This window comes from Bufo bufo, chromosome 1 (genome assembly GCF_905171765.1).
Source record: "Bufo bufo chromosome 1, aBufBuf1.1, whole genome shotgun sequence".
NCBI classification, from domain to species: domain Eukaryota; kingdom Metazoa; phylum Chordata; class Amphibia; order Anura; family Bufonidae; genus Bufo; species Bufo bufo.
The window spans coordinates 738,694,404-738,716,677 of NC_053389.1; the positions used below are offsets into that span (position 1 = coordinate 738,694,404).

The 22,274-nt window shown below is 43.1% G+C and overlaps 1 protein-coding gene across 2 annotated transcripts; it reads right to left on the bottom strand.

The window, feature by feature from the left end:
* Positions 1 to 2,228: 2,228 nt before the first annotated feature.
* On the bottom strand, positions 2,229 to 21,796 carry C1H2orf42 (chromosome 1 C2orf42 homolog). Of its 2 annotated transcripts, none has more exons than XM_040414426.1 (9): positions 21,704 to 21,796; positions 18,113 to 18,948; positions 15,236 to 15,361; positions 13,656 to 13,748; positions 11,330 to 11,434; positions 8,565 to 8,672; positions 7,172 to 7,272; positions 5,668 to 5,827; positions 2,229 to 4,002 (listed from the first exon to the last, which is right to left on the bottom strand). In XM_040414426.1, the coding sequence occupies exons 2-9, from the start codon at positions 18,933 to 18,935 to the stop codon at positions 3,791 to 3,793; spliced, it is 1,728 nt and encodes a 575-aa protein (XP_040270360.1). In that variant the 5' UTR covers positions 18,936 to 18,948; positions 21,704 to 21,796; the 3' UTR covers positions 2,229 to 3,790. The 2 variants fall into 2 exon arrangements, with proteins under 2 accessions (XP_040270360.1, XP_040270361.1); XM_040414427.1 differs by lacking the exon at positions 21,704 to 21,796 and adding an exon at positions 19,036 to 19,120.
* Between the last annotated feature and the right edge of the window lie 478 nt (positions 21,797 to 22,274).

Consider the following 22,274-nt stretch of genomic DNA (forward strand, 5'->3'; position numbering starts at 1 on the left):
TCAATAATAAAATTAATCCTCAAAAATACAACTTGCCTAATAATTCTGCACTCCCTGTATATATATATATATATATATATATATATATATATATATATATATATACACACATATACAGTACAGACCAAAAGTTTGGACACACCTTCTCATTCAAAGAGTTTTCTTTATTTTCAGGACTATGAAAATTGTAGATTCACACTGAAGGCATCAAAACTATGAATTAACACATGTGGAATTATATACATAACAAACAAGTGTGAAACAACTGAAAATATGTCATATTCTAGGTTCTTCAAAGTAGCCACCTTTTGCTTTGATTACTGCTTTGCACACTCTTGGCATTCTCTTGATGAGCTTCAAGAGGTAGTCCCCTGAAATGGTTTTCACTTCACAGGTGTGCCCTGTCAGGTTTAATAAGTGGGATTTCTTGCCTTATAAATGGGGTTGGGACCATCAGTTGCGTTGAAGAGAAGTCAGGTGGATACACAGCTGATAGTCCTACTGAATAGACTGTTAGAATTTGTATTATGGAAAGAAAAAAGCAGCTAAGTAAAGAAAAACGAGTGGCCATCATTACTTTAAGAAATGAAGGTCAGTCAGTCATCCGAAAAATTCGGAAAACTTTGAAAGTAAGGGCTATTTTTCCATGAAGGAGAGTGATGGGGTGCTGCGCCAGATAACCTGGCCTCCACAGTCACCGGACCTGAACCCAATCAAGATGGTTTGGGTTGAGCTGGACCGCAGAGTGAAGGCAAAAGGGCCAACAAGTGCTAAGCATCTCTGGGAACTCCTTCAAGACTGTTGGAAGACCATTTCAGGGGACTACCTCTTAAAGCTCATCAAGAGAATGCCAAGAGTGTGCAAAGCAGTAATCAAAGCAAAAGGTGGCTACTTTGAAGAATCTAAAATATTACATATTTTCAGTTGTTTCACACTTGTTTGTTATGTATATAATTCCACATGTGTTAATTCATAGTTGTGATGCCTTCATAGTCATGAAAATAAAGAAAACTTTTTGAATGAGAAGGTGTGTCCAAACTTTTGGTCTGTACTGTATATATATATATATATATATATATATATATAGATATAGATAGTAACATGGAAAATTAAAACTAACATCACCAAAAATTCTTCAAAAATATGTTTAACATAAAAACGAGTTAAAAAACAGGTCATTTTCTGATGAAACATTCCCTTTAAGGGGTTAATATGGATGGAAGGGGTTTGATGCACAGACATCCAGGGCTCGGACCGCTGTAGAATCTAATCAGCATACAACACAATGATAAAAGGTGGAGATAGACTATCAGGAGGTTATGACAGTGAGAAGGGCCTAACTACCTCTTACCTTCACTCAATTCTGTGTAAACAAATTGGATGATATGGAGGTATTGTTGGTAACCCCACAGTTGTTAGGCTTCGTGTGCCTAGCAATGAGACGTGACTCTTCGGAGTTACAATATTCATAAATTTATGTAACATCGGTTGTCCCAAAATTCTGGACCATGATGCTTTGCCAAAAAGATCAGTGTTCAGACTCTTCCTAGGCTGGACCTTAAAGGGGTTCTCCGGGAATTAAGAACATTAAAATACGATACTTAAATATTACTTTATTATAAATATATTTCCAAATAGGGAGCAATCATTAGGAGAAATAAAATGGCTGCCGTCCTATTAGTACACACAAAACCTGTCCTAATCGCACAGCAGGACAAGTTACTTCAGAACACTGAACTAAAGAGCTACCTCATCCTCCTCTCTGCTCTACTTGTCAAGGATTATGATCCTGAATACAGACAATAAGATCTTCAGCTGAATCTCTGTAGGAATTGAGTTCATGAGGAGACATGAAGTACACAGAGGATAGACAGGACAGACTGAGGTAATGTGGGGCTGTGGTAATGGAGACTACATACAAGTGCTGCTGATCATTATCCACATCCCCCCCCTTCCTCTCTGTACTTCATGTCTCCTCATGAACATCTTTCCTACAGAGATTCAGCTGAAGATCTTATCAGCTGTATTCAGGATCCTAAGCCCTGACAAGTAGAGCAGAGAGGAGGATGAGGCAGCTCTTTACCTCAGTGTCCTGAAGTAACTTGTCCTCCTGTGTGATTAGGACAGGTTTTGTGTACTAATAGAATGGCGGCCATTTTATTACTTCTAATGATTGCTTCCTAGACAAAACAAGCCATTATAACTAATAAAAGATATTTGGGAATATATTTATTATAAAGTAATATTTAAGTATTTTCAGTAATTTTATTTTCCTAATTCCCAGAGAACCCCTTTAACTCGATTTCTCTCCAACGAAAAAAATGGAGATTGATCGGGCCAGTACCCCCAACAGGTTATGATCTGAGTAAAGCCCGACATGAATTATTGGGGGTACTAGAAGCCTGGAGCTGGGGTACTGTGGATTAAGCAATTGATCAGAGAACACGTAATGCTAAGTGATGGTATTCAACTTGCATTATTAAAAATTATAGCGGGGTCTAAAGGCAAAGGGACAGGTATAAAATATTTGTTTGAAATTAAGTGGTTATAGTTGTTGTATTACAAATATTTGTTGGAAATGAACTGTTTAAAGGTGTTGCAGAATGAGCACCTCTCTTATCCATGTGTTATTTCTGATTTTGCAACTTATTGCTACTGACTTGAAAACAACTCAGCTGCAGTTCCAAGCAGAGCCCATGGACAAGGGTGGGGCTGTTTGGACACAATTCCTGCTTTTCGCAAAGTCTAAGCGCAGACGCCTGGAACAGACAAAATAAGAAAATGGAGAAACCTTTGCTCATATCAGTTTGTGTGACTACAACTCTCATTCTGAGTCTTCAAAGGGATTTTACTTTTCTTTGTTCAGTCAAGGTAAACTAACAGTAACATTCCACCTGCATGATCAACTACGACTGCCCTCAAAAAGGGGTTAACTATATACACTTGGGATAAAAAACGGGTTTTAAAGAGGCAGGCAGAGAAAATGAGACAGGAAATCCACAAAAGGTTTTGGCAGAGCAAACACTTTTGTTTCTGGTGAGGATCCTCTCCTGCCACTCAGACTCTTTATGGCCGCGTTCACATGTCCGTTTAGGAGATCCGGCACAAATGTCGGCTGTCGGCCAGACAAAAATCATTGCATGTAACGTTTTTTGTCCGGCTAAAACCCAGCATTTATGCTGGAAATCGTCCAGATCACTGCCGGACCTCATTGCAGTCAATAGGGATCCAGCAGTGAAGTAGAGGATCCAGCAACACCAGATCCTGCGAGATCGGGCCGGCTGTTCTGTGACGTAACAGTCTGCAGGATCTCCTAACAGAAATGTGAATGAGGCCTATCAGAAAATGGTTGCTCTGATATCTGTTTTTGCAGACAGCTGTAAACCTTCCACGTCAAACGACCACAGGTAAAAATTGAGGGCCCATAAAATCTTAAACACAGAATTTCCCAAAAACGGATATCTAAAACACTGCATCCAAAACTCATGGGGTGACCTGAGCCCCATTACTAAGCAAGAGTCCAATCTTTAAACCTCCATCCTTGGACTCATTTCCAATATTGGCTGTTTCATGAAGACACAGACACTATTTAAATACACACAGAAGACAGTGTACCATAGCAGCAAATAAGATTACAAAAAGAAGAACCCTGCATATCAATGCACGAGAAGCCTTCATGGTCCTGAATTTGTCTCAACGGATCAGGTGCTCCTCCTTTGGCATCTGACTAATCAACAGAAAAAGATGACAGCTCCGGCAGCATCATCTTGCTGGTCGTTACTGCACAGAATTAATCAAATGTTATGGTGGTGAGAGGTGTGATCTCTAGGGTTTGCTCCAGGGCGTGGGGAGAAGGGTCAGTGAATTCTGGCAATGGTCCGTTTCGATGGTGGCCATATTCAAATTTAATGCGCAGTTCTCCGATCTTGGACAGAGGCAGAATATCTGGGATCCACTCAATGGTGAATGGAGTTGGCTCCTTCTGGTCTGGAGAAGTGTTACCTGCAAATGTACAGAGGGTTAAAACTAGCTGCAACCACACTATACCCTCGCAGACCAGACCGCATTCCACTGTATAACAGAAAATACTTTTTCTACTAGATAGACACACACGCCACAAGTATACTAGATAGAAGTAAATGGGTTTTTCTAATCCTGATCATAAACATGCGGAATACGTCAGGGATCAAGTGGAAATGTAGCAGATTTCACCCGTTGTAATGTAATGGGTAAAATCTGCAGTATAATCCTCGCTAAAATCTGCATGTAAATTCACACGGATTAAGGTGCAGATTCCTCCCCCCACCCCAGTGTATGAACCTCGCCTTAAGGGGACAAGTACCATCAGGAATTAAAATGTTATTATTGTTAATTGTAGTTTTTGCTTTGTCACGTCTACCTTTATTCTCGTGCAAAGTAAGCCAACTAATAGGTGGTAAAAAGACAGTCCGAAGGTTCACCAGATTTATCATTCAGCACTAGTGTTGAGTGAACTTGCGTTTAAGTTCGGCGTCTAAAGTTCGGGTTATCGAAGAATCCTGTTATAGATTCCGCTACCACGGACCATAACGGAATTTAGAATCCATAATGCGATTCTTCGATAACCCGAACCCGAACTCAAAACACGCTCAACACTATTCAGCACCGGTCACTGTGATAAATCTGGAGCATCCGACCAAGTTTACAGCAGCCATGTTAGTGGAATCATGTACAAAGTATTTAAGGGGTAGCCCCACCATAACAAGGCATCAGTAGTGATCAGCAAATTCGTATAAATTGAATTCATTAGAAAAATAAATAAAAACAGCCTCCTTGAGCAGCCAAGGGGTTGGCCCCGCTGCACAATAAACCCCCCTCCTCCACCCTGATTGACAGGACCAGTTATCTTGCATGGCCCTGTCAATCTCGCTCCTGCTCCATTGCTCCGAGAAGCGGCGCAAGCGCAGAGGCACTGCTACTGTTGCCTAAGCAGTGCAGATGCCGACTGTGCATGCACTGCTACACTTCTGGGTGAACCCAGACATAAGGCACACTTAGTTTGCATCTGCACTGCTCAGGCAGCAGCAGAAGACCCTTTGCGCTTCCGCCGCTGTTCAGAGCAAAAGCGTAGACGGAAGACCGACAGGGCCAGGCGAGATGTCTGGCAATGTCAATCAAGGGGCAGGGCATCTTGAGCAGTGGGCCATCCCCTTGATGCTCAATTGGTGACTTTGGCACGATTCGTACAAACTGATTTACTCATCTATACTCATCACCTATACAAAGAATAAGTGCCAAGTATCTGATTGGAGGGCATCCAACTCCTGGGACCCTCAAAGATCATAAGAATGCTTTTCCTGAAGTGATGGGACTGCCAAAGGGAACTTGCGTACAGTGCTTGCTATCTGTGGCAGTCCTATAGAGATGAATGGGGCAGCAGCTCACATGCAAAACTAGCGCTCCATTTACTCCGAGGACTCAGGATACCTACAAGCTACTCTGTGGCTAGGTGCTAAATTGGTGGAACAAGCCCTTTGAATGTTTAATTTAACAAAAAATAAGTCTTTAATAACTTTCATGGATAGAACAGTTTTCACATATTTGTATTTTTTTCTTAGAACATCTCAACACAGAAGACATGTCACATCTAGATTCTCAATATCAATAAGCAATGATTCTACAACATACCAACTTTCAAGAAGGTTTTCAGCTCAAGAGGGCGTATAGGATGCTTTTCCAGTCTGCCATATGTTTCTGCAATATTCTCCACTTCCACTTTCGGGCACTTAAATAGATCAAATGTTCCATCTCTGTTCTGGACAAAACTTCGAGTAATTTCTAGGGGCATCTGAACAAGGGGAAAACAAAAATTATACGTTTACTGGCCAAGTGTACTCCCTTTTGGTATAAGTCTTGGTAAGGATGGTCTATGTGCATTTCGGGAATATACTACAGCAGACCTGTATATATAATGAATGTTCACCACACATGAACCTAGACTACCTTGTGCAGGAGACCAAGATAGCTCAGAAATGACCTATTTTGAAAGTCCCATGGCAGTGAATGGAGAGAGCAGCATCCTGTCCAGTCCCGATGGGGTCCCATTCTCGAGATAAAAGCAAGTCCCAGCAGACACTTTAGGTCCTTATTGTTCTAGGCTATACCGTCAAATGCTATATAAAAGGTTATTGCTTCTTTGACTGCCAATAATCATAAAGAAATATATGAAAATGTGTAATATATGTTATTAGGGGAGTGTCATCTTCCTCTGCTACCAGCAGTCTGTAGCTGTCCTGTTTGCAAGCTCTCTGTAAATGCTCAGAAATCTCTTCAATCCCTAAAAAACTGGTCTTTAATAACACAGTAATTATGAAGCAAGAAGGAGGGGGTGCAGCTGCAGTTACCCTTTATGTGTCTGTGAGACTGCATACCATCAGAGGAAAAGGGCAATGAAATTGTGGGACATTTGACTAGCTCAGAGTGCTGGGAAAGTAACACTCTGAGAAGAGCCCGCGTGTTTACTACACATGGAGAGAGATCTGCATTTTTAGACGGCGGGCACATGGACAGAATAAGACCCCAAGACACACGCACAAAACTCTACATCTTCCTGAGAAGTAAACACCAATAAGTAAGCATGGCACAACTGATAATGAATACACTTTATTTCAACAATATAATAGATAAAAATCTAAATACATACAATGCAGACCAGAGTGATGATCAGCAGCGCCTGATGCTGATCATCACTCTGGTATTTACTACTTTGTCTATTTACACTGCCATTCTTCTGTATTTTGCACATTGCACTTTATACATAGATATGTATTTGGCTTAGTGCAGTGTCCTATGGGTCTCAGGTCAGAACCTCTCACTCTATACCCATTTGGGTATTTGTTACTTATGGACTTTTGTACCTTTTATGACCTATTTATTATATATTTTATCATGTTATCTAGATTGTGATTTTCTATATACCCTGTGTGTTTTTCATCTACTGCTGCATTGTATGTATTTATATCTATTATATTGTTGAAATAAAGTGTATTCATTATCAGTTGTGCCATGCTTACTTATTGGCGTTTGCTAGTTTAGTATGTTGGCATCGCACACACACTTATTTTGAGCTGGTTACTATAGGTGTGTCCCTTCCTAAGAAGTGCTGATAGATGTGCTTTAAACAGTCTCTTACCTCAGGTGTGTCGAAGATCTGTTTAACATGCAAAATGTTAGTGATGTGCCAGGTATACTTGGAGAAGGTCCCCAACGGAAGAGCATCTTTTCTTACAAAAGCTGAAATATACAGATATTCAATGAAAAAATGTGTAGAAGCAACAACATTTGTACCCGTCACATCCCTTACAGAACTGCAAGCACCAATAATGTGTAAGGTTTACAAAAAAAATAATAACAATATAAATTAAAAAAAATGCATGTTTGTAGCAAAAAGTCTGACTGTAGCACAGACTGATTATATGTATAGGATTGTTAAAAAATAACTTTCAAGATGTGCAGAATTTAAAGGGCTTCTGTCATCAGAAAAATCGTTATGCATCTGGCTGACATTAGTGATGTGCTAATGTCGGCACTACATAACTGTATGATTTATAACTCTCTGTCTTCTCACCCTTTGGCACGCCCAGGTCCAGTTGATTGACGTCCTAGTTCTCCTCAGTGCCCCGTAAATCCCACGCCTGCGCCGGCCCATTTAGTATTCGGCGCAGGTGCAGTGAGTGAAGGACATGGGCGTGCCAAAGGGTGAGAAGACGGAGCCTCTAGGTGCTTCAGCAACGCCCCACTAGCACCTAGAGGCTCATTAGCATATTATAAAAGTCTTTATTTTGAGGGAACGGCGGCAGGCAGGGAGTTATAAATCCTACAGTTATGTACTGCCGACATTAGCACATCACTAATGTCAGCCAGATGCATAATGACTTTTCTGATGACAGAAGCCCTTTAAACATGTTCCTTAGACTGTATGCATGTCGACATTGGCATATCTTCAAAAAATCATCACAACAGAGGAGACGAAAAAAATCTCTCTGATCCACCAATGGGCTTACTAGACTTAGGGGGTCATTAGGCATCTAACTGCTCATAGTCTCACTTAATTAAAAGTCTCACTTAAAAAAAAAAGCCCTTCTAAGGGTGGACACACACAATAGGTATTTAGTGGCATTTATCGGCACCTCTAGGAGCAATAGGGGCATTGCCATTACTCTTAGAGGCTCAGTTCTCCCTGCAACTACTGCCATCACGCCTGGTACCGTCAATCAAAGTGGGGCGAGTACGGCAGTTGCAGAGAGAGCAGAGCCTCTAGGTGTAACGATAACACCCTTGTTGCTCCTAGAGGCTCATTTGCATATATTTCAAAACATCATTTTTCTCAGCAATTCGGGCACATATGGACATGGGATCAACACAGATGCCTTCAGTTGCCAAGTGCACATGTAACAGGTCAGCCAGTGTCATAGGGACAAATCTGCTGACAGATGCCCTTTAAAGTAATATATAGTACCTGAACTATACAACCCTATAAACATATGAATCCATAATGTTGCTGCATGCCCAAGGTATTATAGTACCTGTAGTGCAGTTTGGAAGGCGCATCCTTGCATGACCAATGGACAACCTCTGCGACAAGGCATCAAAGAAAGACTGGGGAATGTGAAATACCAATGGCTCTGGTTTACCTAAGAGAATGAACAAGATTAAAGGGGTTCTCTGAGATTTACATACTGATGAGCTATCCTCAGGATAGGTCATCAATTTGAGACTGGGTGGGGTCCCACTCCCGTCACCCCTGCTGATCAGCTATACAAAGCGATGCTTAGGCCTCTTCCTAGGCCAGTGACATCACGTTTATTGGTTGCATTGCCTAGGCGCAGCTCAGTCCCATTCAAGTGGACGGCTGCTATACGATGTACGGCACTGTGTTTGGTGATCAGCGGGAGTGCCGGAAGTCGGACCACTGCAAATCTCATATTGATGACCAAACCTGAGAATAGGTCATCAATATGTAAATCCGGGAAAACCCCTTTAAAGATATGCAAGACAGTACAGACAGAACCCTCCTTCTCAAAGCAATATTTAGGCAAAACAGTATTGAGGTCCATTCACACATTTGCAAGTGTTTTTGCTGTCTGCAAAACATGGACACCGGCCATGTGCGTCCCATATTCTGTGGACCGCACATGGCCGCCCCTGTGATAGAAATGCCTATTCTTGTCCCTGACTGCGGACATGAATAGGACAAGCTCTATCTTTTTTGTGGGGCCACGGAACGGAACTATTGATGCGGACAGCACACGGTGTGCTGTCCGCATCTTTTGCGGCCGCATCAAAATGAATGGGTCAGCACCCGCTCCGCAAAATTGCAGAATAGATGCGGAACCATTAATATGGACGTGTGAATGGACCTTTAAATGAAGTTCACACTTCAGTTCTTTGGTCATCAGTGATTGTGAGCCAAAACTAGTTGCGTGTTAAAAACACAGAACAGGTGCAGATCTTTCCATTGTACCTTATCTCTGTGAAGGCTTCACTACTGCTTTTGGCTCACAATAACTGATGGAAATGACCGACCAAATAACTGAAGTGTAAACTCGACCTAAGACCACTTTCACACAGTCAGTGTTTGGTCAGTGATTGATCAGCGATTTCCATCAGTGATTGTGAACAAAAACTAGGACTATGCACTATTGTTGACATCAAAAGCAATCGAGACCGTGATGGTCCCATAATGCTCACAGCACAGTTGTGAACCAAACTTTACACTATTTTACATTTAACAAGTTGAACTTCATCTGCACAATCCATATAAAAAGCAAAGTGATTTTGTAAATACACTGCACCACAGGATAGGGGAGAACTACCGCTGGGAGCACGAGAATACCCTGTGGAGCCCCCTTGAAACGGAAAGGGCGGCTAGTCGGAAATGCGCGCTGCCATTCATTTCTATGGGAGCGCCAGGGATATGAGAGGAGCGTTGGCATGCATTTCTGACCAGCTGCTCTGTCCCATTTCAGGGGAGCTTCACATGATCTGTGGGAGTTCAAGTACAACTGATGACCTAACCTCCAGAAGACTCTGTCCACTGGATACTGCACTGCTGTTCCCAGCTACTCAGAAGAGGCCATCGATATTATAAAAAAAAACCACAAAATAACAAACAAAAAAAAAAAAAGCTGAAAATCTCTTTAAAGCGATATGATAATGGTCTCCAGTAATCCGTCCTAGAGTTTGACTGGAACATGTTGCCTACATTTGTACAGTTGCTTAGTGGGGCAAGGGTGACGGGGCCTCATTACACTGCACTCCGGTGTCGACATTCACTTCACACTGCTGAAGTTTGCTGTCAGGCTGCTTGACCTGGCAGGTTATCTTAGGCTACTTTCACACTCACGTTTTGGCTTTCCGTTTGTAAGATCCGTTCAGTGATCTCACAAGCGGTCCAAAACAGATCAGTTTTGCCCTAATGCATTCTGAATGGAAAAGGATCCTCTCAGAATGCATCAGTTTGCCTCCAATCAGCCCCCATTCTGCTCTGGAGGCGGACACCAAAACGCTGCCTGCAGCGGAGCCAAACTGATCCATCCTGGCACACAATGTAAGTCAATGGGGACGGATCCGTTTTCTCTGACACAACCTGGCACTATAGAAAACGTCATGGCTATAGAAGACAATACAACCGGATCCGTTCATGACGGATGTATGCGGTTGTATTATTGTAACGGAAGCGTTTTTGCAGATCCATGACGGATCGGCAAAAAAAGCTAGTGTGAAAGTAGCCTTATGCAAGGTCTCTCCATTACCATCTATTGAAGTGCAGGAAATCTGCTCTACAATAAATAGTAATGATGCAATCATGTGTGGGATATGCTGTCATGGGTGAGCAGCCTGACAGCAGACCTCAGCAGTGCGAGGCGAGTGCCGGCAACCCATCCAAGTCATATTCTAGGATGGATTGCTGAGGCCATTATAATACCATTCCTGGAGAACCCCCTTATAGTCTAAAACTTTCAGACTGTTTAAATGTAGCTTTGGACTATAATATGGGCTGTAATTTGGAACCATATATTGCAATGTATTTCCAAAGAGTATATATAGAATCAGAGGTGTAGACTGAAACTCCTGGGCCCCCATGAAACATCTGTAACAGGTCCCCCACAGGTCTTATGTAGAGAGGCCTCCTGAGGCACCAGAGACCAGGGGCTACTGCTACCTCTGCATCCCCTATATCAACGCCCACGTTCAAAAGTGGCCATGCAGACCTAATATAGATTTTTAATTCTGTCCTCACTCGAATGAGAAATCTACGTGGCACATTTCTACTCACATGTATACTCACCATCAAACTGAAAATGCATGGTCTGATGGATCCTTTCTGTCACACTGGCCAACCAGTCTAGGAAGGTCAAAGACACCTGACACTCATTCATCAGCTGACTTGGCACTGAGACAAAGGATGTGAACAAGCATTATAATCATCCTGCTTCAGGTGGTAAGACAGTAAACCTGGAAGGTTATTAGTGGGACAAGCAACCACTCGTCGGGGGAGTATATTTGGTAAGGTTTTCCTAGACTACAATATTGATGGTCTAACGTTAGGATCAGTAATCCCATCAATCCCACCGATCAGCTGATTGAAGGCGCGCCCTCTTCACTGTTTACCAGGCCATCACCATAGATTTGGAAGTAGCTGTGCTCGGTTTTGCAGCTTCATGTGAACAGGACTCAGCTACCATACCTCATATAGATACTAACAAATGTAAGAGCTGTGCCTGGTAAAAAAATGGAGGGGATGTTGAGCTCACAGCTTGCTGAACGTGCACGCCTTCACATAGTGACACCAGAGAAAAAATTAAAAGGCACTTATGAAAATCAGCCAATCAACTACTTTATGTATAGAGTGAAATAGTACAGAAAATGATCAATATCTAAGCAGAGAGGAGCGCGAGATGTCCAAATGCAATTACTTAAAGGGGTTGTCCACTTTATTTTTTGTATGTTTCTAACTAAGCAAATGTAAGGGGTTTTCAATTGACTTACTTCATCTCCAGTGGCCCGATTCTCCTAGTTAGCTGAGGGTCAACCGTGATGTCAGCTTCTTTCCCTGCTCTGATGACGTTCTGTGCACAAGCCTGGGCTACAGGAGGAGCAGGTCTGTGTAGGAAACGTTACTGTGGGCTGTGCTGGTTGGAGCAACAAGCCACGCCCCCTGCACTGCCCTATCTGCTGGCCACGCCCCCTGTACCACTGATCTGCCTTGTGTCTCCCTCCCACTGGATTCTTCAGCACAGTTTAACCCCTTCTACCTTCAGCAGCACAGACTCAGGGCAGGAGGCTCTGCATCAGGTACTGGGCAGCTGCAGGGTTTCCTCTTCTCCAGGCAGTGAATAGACAAATGCTGTGCACAGGATCCTCCCTCCCTCCTCACCCTGCAGACACAGAGTAGACAGACTGAAGGCGTTCTCTCCTCTGTACTCTTCTGCTGTCTGCAGAGCATTGCACAAGAACAGGTAGAGGAACATCCTGTGTGTATCAGCAATGTCATTTAACTGTACAGCTGGGACTTGTAGTCCAACCCAATATCCCAGCAGTCAGACTGCAGGCAGGGCAGCAATTTTATTCACTCCCTTTGCAGAGCAGGTGGAGGGGAAAGTCTTTGTTGACACCCACAAATATTGATGAGGAAAACCTCAACAATTGTTGTTACACGCCCTCACAGCTCTGCAACTGCATGTCGACAAAGGGCCAGAACAGAACCAGGGAAATTAGGATTTATTAATTTTTTGCCTAAAACTTGCTTAGCTTATTTATACATTGCTGACCATCTGATTTAGAGTGCTTTAATTTTTGGATTATTTTTTTTTACATAACTTAAGACAACCCCTTTAAATAGGTTTTCTGGTATTTTTAACACCAACATAAATACATAGGAAATAAGACGCAAAACAAAGACAATTCCAAAATTAGACTCAAAATAATGCCTCCTAAACAGGTGCAAAATCAGGTGGTAAATGAGACTTGGAAAATAAGACAGTTAGGCTGAGTTCACACGGGCGAGATTTCCGCGCAGGTGCAATGTTTTTTAAAATATATTTTTTTTAACCCCTCCAGCCCTATTGTACTATGCATTCTGTATTCAGAATGCTATTATTTTCCCTTATAACCATGTTATAAGGGAAAATAATACAATATACACTACAACTAACCCAAACCTGAACTTCTGTGAAGAAGTTCGGGTCTGGGTACCACAGTCGGTTTTTTATCACGCGCGTGCAAAACACATTGCACCCGTGCGATAAAAACTGAACATCGGAACGCAATCGCAGTCAAAACTGACTGCAATTGCGTACCTACTCGCGCGGGTTTGCCGCAATGCACCGGGACGCATCCGGACCTAATCCGGACATGCTCGTGTGAACTTAGCCTAAAACAATAGCCGCAAACACTATAGTAAATGTGCCCCGCTGTGTATAGATGATCAACTAAAACGACCAGCACGTGGTTTGTTTTATTAATTTTAGCCATATTTATACTCTAATTCTGACATTATATATTTAAAAAGTTCAAATCACAGTCATGCTAAATATAAAAATCTGAAATACATTTTCGGATTTCTACATGCCCTGTTATTACCAAATTGTATACAATTATGGTACAGAATTTACCTGGTCTTTTTGTAGCAGCGTTGATCACTGGCTTTTTTGGGGTGCTTTTCTTCAGACTCGGAACAACAACATCCTGGACTATAGAGTTTGCACCTGACACACGAGGAGAATTATATAAAAGAGTTGAAATCGTGGAGAACTACCATGAGAGTCACATATTATGCACTGCTTGGGGTGTTATAACATCCACCATAGGTGGCAAATTGTATTCCTTCAGGCTCATTCTACATTTAAAGGTGTTTCAGAGGAGATGAGAGCTGCATATACACACAGCAGTCATCTCCTCTGTATGAGAACTAGCAATCGCTACTCTGATCGCTCGTCCACACAGACGCACACATGCCTCCAACTTCCCCGCAGTGCCGACACACTGTGCCACGGGGACCACCTCATCTGTAATTCTTGTGACCAAGATCCTATTGTGACCGAAACGTCAAGAAAACAGTCACAGTTTAATTATTGGCAATTGTTCTTTATGATTTTTCTTCTTTTGGAGGACTTGTCAAAAAATAAATAATTTTGTTTTGCATATAACCTGAGTGTGCGGTGGTTCTCTTTATTATTTACGTTTGGATCATATCCACTCCACCGAAGCACCTCATCCTTTGGACAGTGAGTGCAACCCCAAACTATTCAGATCATTGGTTCTGGGCAGCAGATTGCTGCTTACACACAACACTCTGCCCAGAAATGATGATTTAGGCTGGGGCTACACGGCAATCTTGACTGTGACATCCATTGCACAAGCAAGGATCATGGTGTAGAATTGCAGCCACTGAACTGAATGGGGTCGTTTCGCAACTCGCAAGTTGTTGAAACTGCTGGATTCTGGAGTCGTGATCTCAGCGACTTGTGAGTTGCACTTTGGCCCCATTCAGTTTATTGTCTGCAATGACGCACAGCAATTCTTGGTTGAGGTCAAGATCGGCATGTAGCCCCAAATTTAAGTAACTGCAGCGGCGATGCCACTTTCAAATAGTTGCCCCAATTATTGGACTGTGTAAAGTGCTTATCCAGTAATTATTATCGATAATCTATCCTCAGGATCCGTCATCGATATCAGATTGGCGGGGGTCCGACACCCGGGAACCATGCCTATCAGCTGTTTGAAGAGGCTGGGTGCTCAGTGAGCGCCATGGCCTCTTCCTAGGCCATGTGCCATCACTGTACATCGGTCACGTGGCCCAGTTGCAGCTCAGCCCCATAGAAGTGAATGGGGCCGAGCTGTAATACCAAGCACAGCCGTCATACAATGTATTTATACAATGTACAGCGCTGTGTTTGGAAAGCTGCCGGGATCAGGCGGGACTCGGACCCCCGCTGATCTGATAATGATGACCTATCCTGGATAGCCGCCTTAAGTTACACTGTCTAGTCTATCAGTAACTCATGGCTTTCCTCTTGTACTAGACTGGCCCTTAATTCAATGTATGGACGAGTATGGTTTCCACTAAGAGGCAGCAATCATTTATTCATATATTTTTCCATCACTGGCTATAGTGCTTTCACACTGTCCATAGATGAGACCCAACACACAGACTCCACTGCACATTTGTAGGTGAGGTGTGTAGTATCTTTACCTGGAGACTCCTCGTTTCTTGGTTTCTTGGGTTTGAGCATTGGAGCCGATTCTTCATGTATCTGCACCACCGTTTCCACAGTATCCATCTTACTGTCTGTCTCCAACACAGTAATCTCTTTAACGCCTGCCGATTTGCAAGGAAGAAACGGTTAACATTAAAATAATTAGTTTAGAACTTCACAGCCAGATTTTAGTGAGACGTTCTAGTAGTTCTGGGCAGTTAATTAAATCTGATGATTTTGGGTTGTTATTATTTTATTAGACCTCAATTGTTTTCTTCTGAAGCTCTGTATCAGCACAACCTGCATCCTCTTCTTAGTCCCTGCCACCCACGCCATTAAACCTGGTGAGGGCGCTCCGGAGCACTGACTGTAGCACTGACAGACTCCCTCTGTAACAGCCAGATCGGAGGTGACTCCCATGCAGGTCGCTTAACTCCCTAGATACCGTGGTCAGTAGCAATCACACCATCTAAGCAAGTACACAGAGGCTCCCTGTCACTATTGGCCCCCGCAAAGACAATCGCAGGGCACCAATGTGTTGCCATGGCATTCGGGGGCCTAACAAAGGTACCCTAGGCCTGCCATAACTGTATGTCTATTACTCTGTTACTGTGATGGGCTATAATGCAGTGGTATACAAGGTCTTATAAAAGCCACACTCCCTAGTGAGAGTAAAAAAAAATAACTGAAGGTTAATAAAGTTTATTAAAAACATTTTTTCCATAAAAATTGTGTTTTATTTAGTAAATGTGGTAAAAAAAAAAACAAAAACACACATATATGGTATTGCGAAGTTTGGCACACCATGCATAATAAAGATAACATGGTAAACAGGCCCATGAACAAAGGGAAAAAAATTTAAAATACATTTTTGGGAAAAAGTAAAAAAAAAAAAACACTGAAAACTATACAATCAAAAAGTTTATATGTACTCCAAAATGATAACACTAGAAACTACTATTTGACTACAAAAAACAGGCTACAATTCACAGAAAAATATTAAAGTTATGGCCAGACAAGAATGAAAAAAATAAAAAATAAATTATGTAATAGAGAAAAATCGATAATTGTCCTTAAAATAACCAAGCCCTATCTAGTATTACATACAGCTACAGCTTCATCCTATTCATTCCAATGGGATTGTGCTGCTAAAAGTGCAGATCTACAGCCTGGCATAGTAAACAATGAAGAGACCATGGCACCCGCCAGAGATCTAAACCACAAATCTAAGATCAATGGCCTGCAGTCATGGCTAACCTCCGCCACTCCAGCTGTGGTGAAACTACGACTCCCAGCATGCTCCATTCATTTCTATGGAGTTCTGAGAACAGCCAAGCAAGGGGGCAGCTTGGGAGTCATAGTTTTACCACAGCTGGAGTGGCCCGCAAAAATTATGAGGCATGTCCTATTCTTCTCCATTTTGCGGACAAGAATAGGCATTTCTATAATGGGCCTCCTGTTCCGTTCCGTAAATTGCCGAAGGCACACGGGCGGCATCCATTTTTTGCGGATCCGCAATCTGCGGACCGCAAAAAACGGCACGGTCGTCTGCATGAGCCCTTATAGTAACAATAGGCCAGCAATTTAAAGAAGTGGATAACCCCTTTAAAGGGGTTGTCTCACTTCAGCGAATGGCATTTATAATGTAGAGAAAGTTAATACAAGGCACTTGCTAAAGTATTGTGATTGTCCATATTGTCTCCTTTGCTGGCTGGATTCATTTTTCCATAACATTACACCCATCTTATATCCATGGTTATGACGACCTTACAATCCAGGAAAAGGTGCCAGCTTCTCTGGAGACAGGGAACGCGAGAGGGCACATAGGCCATTGCTTTTTCCTATAATGTGCAAGCACGACCACCACTGTTGGATTGCAGGGTGGTCATAATCCCTGAATATGAGCAATGTATAATGTGATGGAAAAATGAATCAAGCCAGCAAAGGAGGCAATATCGATAAGAATATAAACAATACATTAGTAAGTGCCTTGTATTAACATTCTCTACATGATAAAGGCCACTTGCTGAAGGGACACAACCCCTTAACTAGTAGCACGCAGTCTACTGAGGTTCACTGTTGAGGGTATAAAACTGGATTACAGCTTGATGGTAAATTCTGTATCGAAGAGCTCCAGCAAGTGTGAGGAAAAACACTAAGGGTCCATTCACATGGCCGTATAAACGGGTCCGCACCCGTTCCGCAATTTTGCAAAACAGGTGTGGACCAATTCAATTCTATAGTAGTTCCGTTCCGCAGCCCCACAAAAAAACTAAACTTATTCTTGTCTGCAACTGTGGACAAGAATAGGCATTTTCTATGATAGTGCCGGCCATGTGCGGTCCTCAAATTGTGGAACGTACACAGGGCGGCATCTGTGTTTTGCAAAACACTACAGTCATCTGAATGAGCCCTAAGGGCGAGTTCACATCTGAGTTGGAGGCTCCGTTCAGGGTCTCCGTCGCAGATTCTGTTAAAAAGACCGGACAAAAAGGTCCTACATGCAGGATTCCGAACGGAAACTGAACAGATGGAGTCTGTCCAGCTCCGTTCTGGTCAGTTATGTGCCGGATCCAGAACGTCTGTTATTCTGCTCATCTAACGGAGCAGAACAACAGTAAAACTAGAGGTGATGTGAACCCGACCTAAGCTGCACATTGATGCTACGTACAGGGTCATGGCAGCTTTCGTATGGCAGTGTTATAGAGACCGCCATCCACCCATCATTAGAGGTTATCGCTGGGGGGAAGGGGGGGGGAAATCACATCGGGCCGTGCACTTCCCCCGCGGCGGTTACTGCAGGAAAGATGGAAGTTACGTGACAACCATCTGAATGAAGAGGCCACTCTAGCACTGGAGTGTTCTTCTGTTACCTTCAGACATGACATAGAAATATTCGGTGAATTCCTCAGTGAGGCCGTCATCGCTGGCGAAAGCCCCCAGGCAGGTGTAGAAGTGCACACATCTCTCCTCATTTTCACCCTTGGATGATGTCGGTTTGGCAGTTTTTTGGGCTTCACAAGAACACTGGAAAAGGTGGTTGGATCCTTTCTGCGTGCCAGACCTCTGCGTGAAGTAGACATGGATGTAGCCCAGGCTGTGCTGTGGGCTAGGCTTGCACCGCACTACCAGGACAGATTTGTTCACCCTCTGAACCAATGGCCCCATGCACTCACTGGCTAGCACCCAGATATCCTGCTTGATTTCTGTTGGGATCTGCATAGCATTTAACACTGAGCTTTTCAGTGGCAGTGGCTCAGCTTCAATATGGCAGCTTATTGCCTGCTTAATGTGCTGGCACTGGTTCTCTACCACCCCTCGAACTGCTGCTTTAAGACAAGATGGGGCAAAGCAGCGGCCGGAGCTAATCTGAGTGATGATTGTCCCTTCCGCAGTCTGTATGGTGGTCTCAGAAATACCCAGGACGACCAGACATCTGTGATCAGGACCTCTGTCCCTCTGCCTGACTGAGAAGATCTGCATATCAGATCCGGTAAGAAGCTTCACGGCATCTCGAGGCGGAGGCTTGTTGTTTCGACATCTGAAGACGGTGCCGCAGCTCTTGTTTTTGCAGCTCAAGCCACGGGTTCCATTGTAAGTGCCACAGTGCGGGCATTTCCGAACACCTCGCAAGGTAGGTTTTCCCAAGTTAGATAGGAAGTCGGGGACTTTTAGTTTCCCAGGACTTGGTTCCATACTGATCTTTACCCTGAAATGACAATACAATCACAGTCAGTTTATTCATCAAAAAAAGAACGGAGTGTGAACTTAACCACTACAAGACGGGGCCACTTACCCCCTACTGAACCAGATGCATTTGCCGTTTTTTCATGACATGCTTATGAGGTAATTAAGAGGTAATTTTTCCCCCTCCTTTGGTTATTACATAATTTTTACATCTTTTTATCGTGATACATGGGGCTTTATTTTTAATTACTATTTTTTGTTTTTACATCCGGGAAAATGTAAAAAAAAAAAGGAAAAATATTTTATTTTTTATTTAATAGCAGAAAGTACAACTTAAAAAACTACTTTTTTTTTTATTTTGGTGCCTTTATGAAATAAACAGAAAGAAATACTGCATACAAGGCTGCACCTCTTATTATAAAAAAATATAATTTATTAGAAAACACAAAGCCCAAAGAATCAAATCACTGTGTACAATTACAGCACTGTGTGTGGACTAGACATATGTCCAACACACATACCTACAACTACCGGTTTCTGAATGGAAACATATGAACACCGCCAGAATATTACATAATACGTGAGTAAAGCATCATAAATAAGGCATCGAAAATGGCAGATACTTATCAGAATAAAAAGATCAGAGGGCATGGTGTGTAGGTAAGATACGCCCCACACGTATCGCCAGGTCAAACCGGCTTCCTCAGGGGTCCATAGTCTAGAACAAATGTGCAAGGTATATAAACATAAACAATTAAAATGATAATAAACTTCACCTGTTAAGAGTAAATTCACAGAGGACAAGGGGGATGTGTGGTGTTGATGCTCCTGGCGCAGAGCCCATGTCTACACATAATGGCGCCACTTCCGGTCTTTGGAGCGCATTGCCATTTTACTTCCGGTCGTGCGCCATCTTGCAGGGCCATACTAAGCGGCGCCATTATGTGTAGACATGGGCTCTGCGCCAGGAGCATCAACACCCCACTTCCCCCTTGTCCTCTGTGAATTTACTCTTAACAGGTGAAGTTTATTATCATTTTAATTGTTTATGTTTATATACCTTGCACATTTGTTCTGGACTATGGACCCCTGAGGAAGCCGGTTTGACCTGGCGATACGTGTGGGGCGTATCTTACCTACACACCATGCCCTCTGATCTTTTTATTCTGATAAGTATCTGCCATTTTTGATGCCTTATTTATGATGCTTTACTCATGTATTATGTAATATTCTTGCAGTGTTCATATGTTTCCATTTAGAAACCGGTAGTTGTAGGTATGTGTGTTGGACATATGTCTAGTCCACACACAGTGCTGTAATTGTACGCAGTGATTTTATTCTGTGGGTTTTGTGTTTTCTAATAAATTATATATTTTTATAACAAGAGGTGCAGCCTTGTATGCGGTATTTCTTTCATATGTTGTGCATTTATACCATGGTTTGCACTCTACTAGGTGTATATGTTGTGCCCCCTAAGCCTAGTTCTCTTATTTTGGTGTCTTGCTTCCATACTGGTTACTTTGAAATAGGGCAGGGATACCCAACCTGCGGCCCTCCAGCTCTTGCCAAACTACAACTCCCAGCATTGCTGGACAGACTACAGCTATAAGGGCATGCTGGGAGTTGTATTTTTGCAACAGCTGGAGGTTGAGTATCCCTGAAAAAGTGATGTACGGGTCATGGTTGCCATGGTTGGCTAGAAACTTTAGTGTGTTTTTTTTATTCAATTTTATGCTTTCTGTCCCCACCCCCAGAACATCATACAAGACCAACTTATTGCTGATTTGTCCTGTAACTGGAGCTGACATATTAGTTTCAGTTACAGAGGGAATATAGCCCCCGAGGCTTTACAATGCTGTAAAGCCTCGTTGTAGAGCTCTTCCGGGTCTACTAAGACCCAGCAGCTCAAGCATGTATCTGACCCCTGGTGATCACATGATCGCTAGGACCAAAGCAGGAAGTGGCTGCATTGCCTCTTCCTGATCTGTATACACAGCTGGAGACAGTGAAAAAACCCACCCCGGCCTTCACTATGGGGATCATTCATAGCAGGCTCCATGCAGCTGCCAACTCCGCAAGGACGTTCAGAAACATCCCTGTAGAACTGGAACTAGTTGTCCAGCTGTTTGGACCATAGCAGGGTGCTCTTCCTGTTGAAAAATAAACCTTGTTTTATGCTCCCTGTCCTGTAAACGTCTAGATGGACCAGATCACATGACCAGCTGCAGCCAATGACTGGCCTCAGCAGTGACAGGTCCACAAGCAGCACGTGACCTGTTTTTTTTCTGTATGTACAGAGGTATTCTCCCCAGAAGCATCTCTCCATACATACAGGAGCACATGGCGGCTTGCTGGGTGGACTTTAGTCCATTGCTAATAGTAAGCTCAGTCAGTGTGGGATGGTGCACCGTATACTCAGCACTTACTATTATATATTATCTGCAACATTTTTTTTGAATTGGTATTATCAATAAATATAACTATGTAATCTGTTGCAATTGCAGGAGACACAGACACTGCACTGATTTCCACACACAGTATATATATATATATATATATATATATATATATATATATATATATATATAGTGTCTTGTATGTAACGTCACGAGAACTCCCTCCTCCATATAACAAGAGCCTGCAGCAGTCTCTGGTGACGTCACTTCCGGCCCCTGAGCTCGCCGCCGGTACCTCAGAGTCCCGTTATATACCACCCGTATCTACCGCCTCCCCCTCACTAGATACCAGCTGCCCGGTGCTCCTCCTTCTACTCTTACCTACAACATGGACACCGCCTGGGGCCCCTCTGTCATCAGCAGGGCCCTTGTCTTCCCTCAGACCCTTCGCTGGAGCTCCTTACAAACGCAGCCACCTCTGTAACAGAGAGAGTGATTGGAACGGTGCTGATCACGTGGACGGCGACGTCACCAGGGCATGACGGGAAATGTAGTCCGGGTCCACAGCGCTCTGTTGTGTAGGGGCTGCATGGGAGGAAGGCTTTGAGATGTGATAGGTGTGCACAACTACAAATCCCAGCATGCCCGGTCACAGACAGACGTGCTGTACACCTGGGGTGTCACAGGAGATAGGGTTCAGACTTGAACGGAGTTGGTAAAACTGTAACCCTAAGGCCTCATGCACAGGAACGTATTTTCTTTACGTGTCCATTAAGTTTTTTTTGCGGACCGAATGCGGAACCATTAATTTCAACGAGTCCGCAAAAAAAAAACCTGAAGTTATTCCGTTTCCCTATGTCCGTATTTCCGTTCCACAAAAAAAAGAACATATCCTATTATTGTCCGTATTACGGACAAGGATAGGACTGTTCTATTAGGGGCCAGCTGTTCC

Coding starts and splice junctions, on each gene's coding strand:
- C1H2orf42 (XM_040414426.1), bottom strand. CDS start 18,935: ATGGAACCAAGTCCTGGGAAACTAAAAGTCCCCGACTTCCTATCTAAC. Junction 11,435..13,655: donor CGCTGCTACAAAAAGACCAG/GTAAATTCTGTA, acceptor CCTTTGTCTCAG/TGCCAAGTCAGCTGATGAAT. Junction 4,003..5,667: donor GAAAACCTTCTTGAAAGTTG/GTATGTTGTAGA, acceptor GTACATTTGCAG/GTAACACTTCTCCAGACCAG.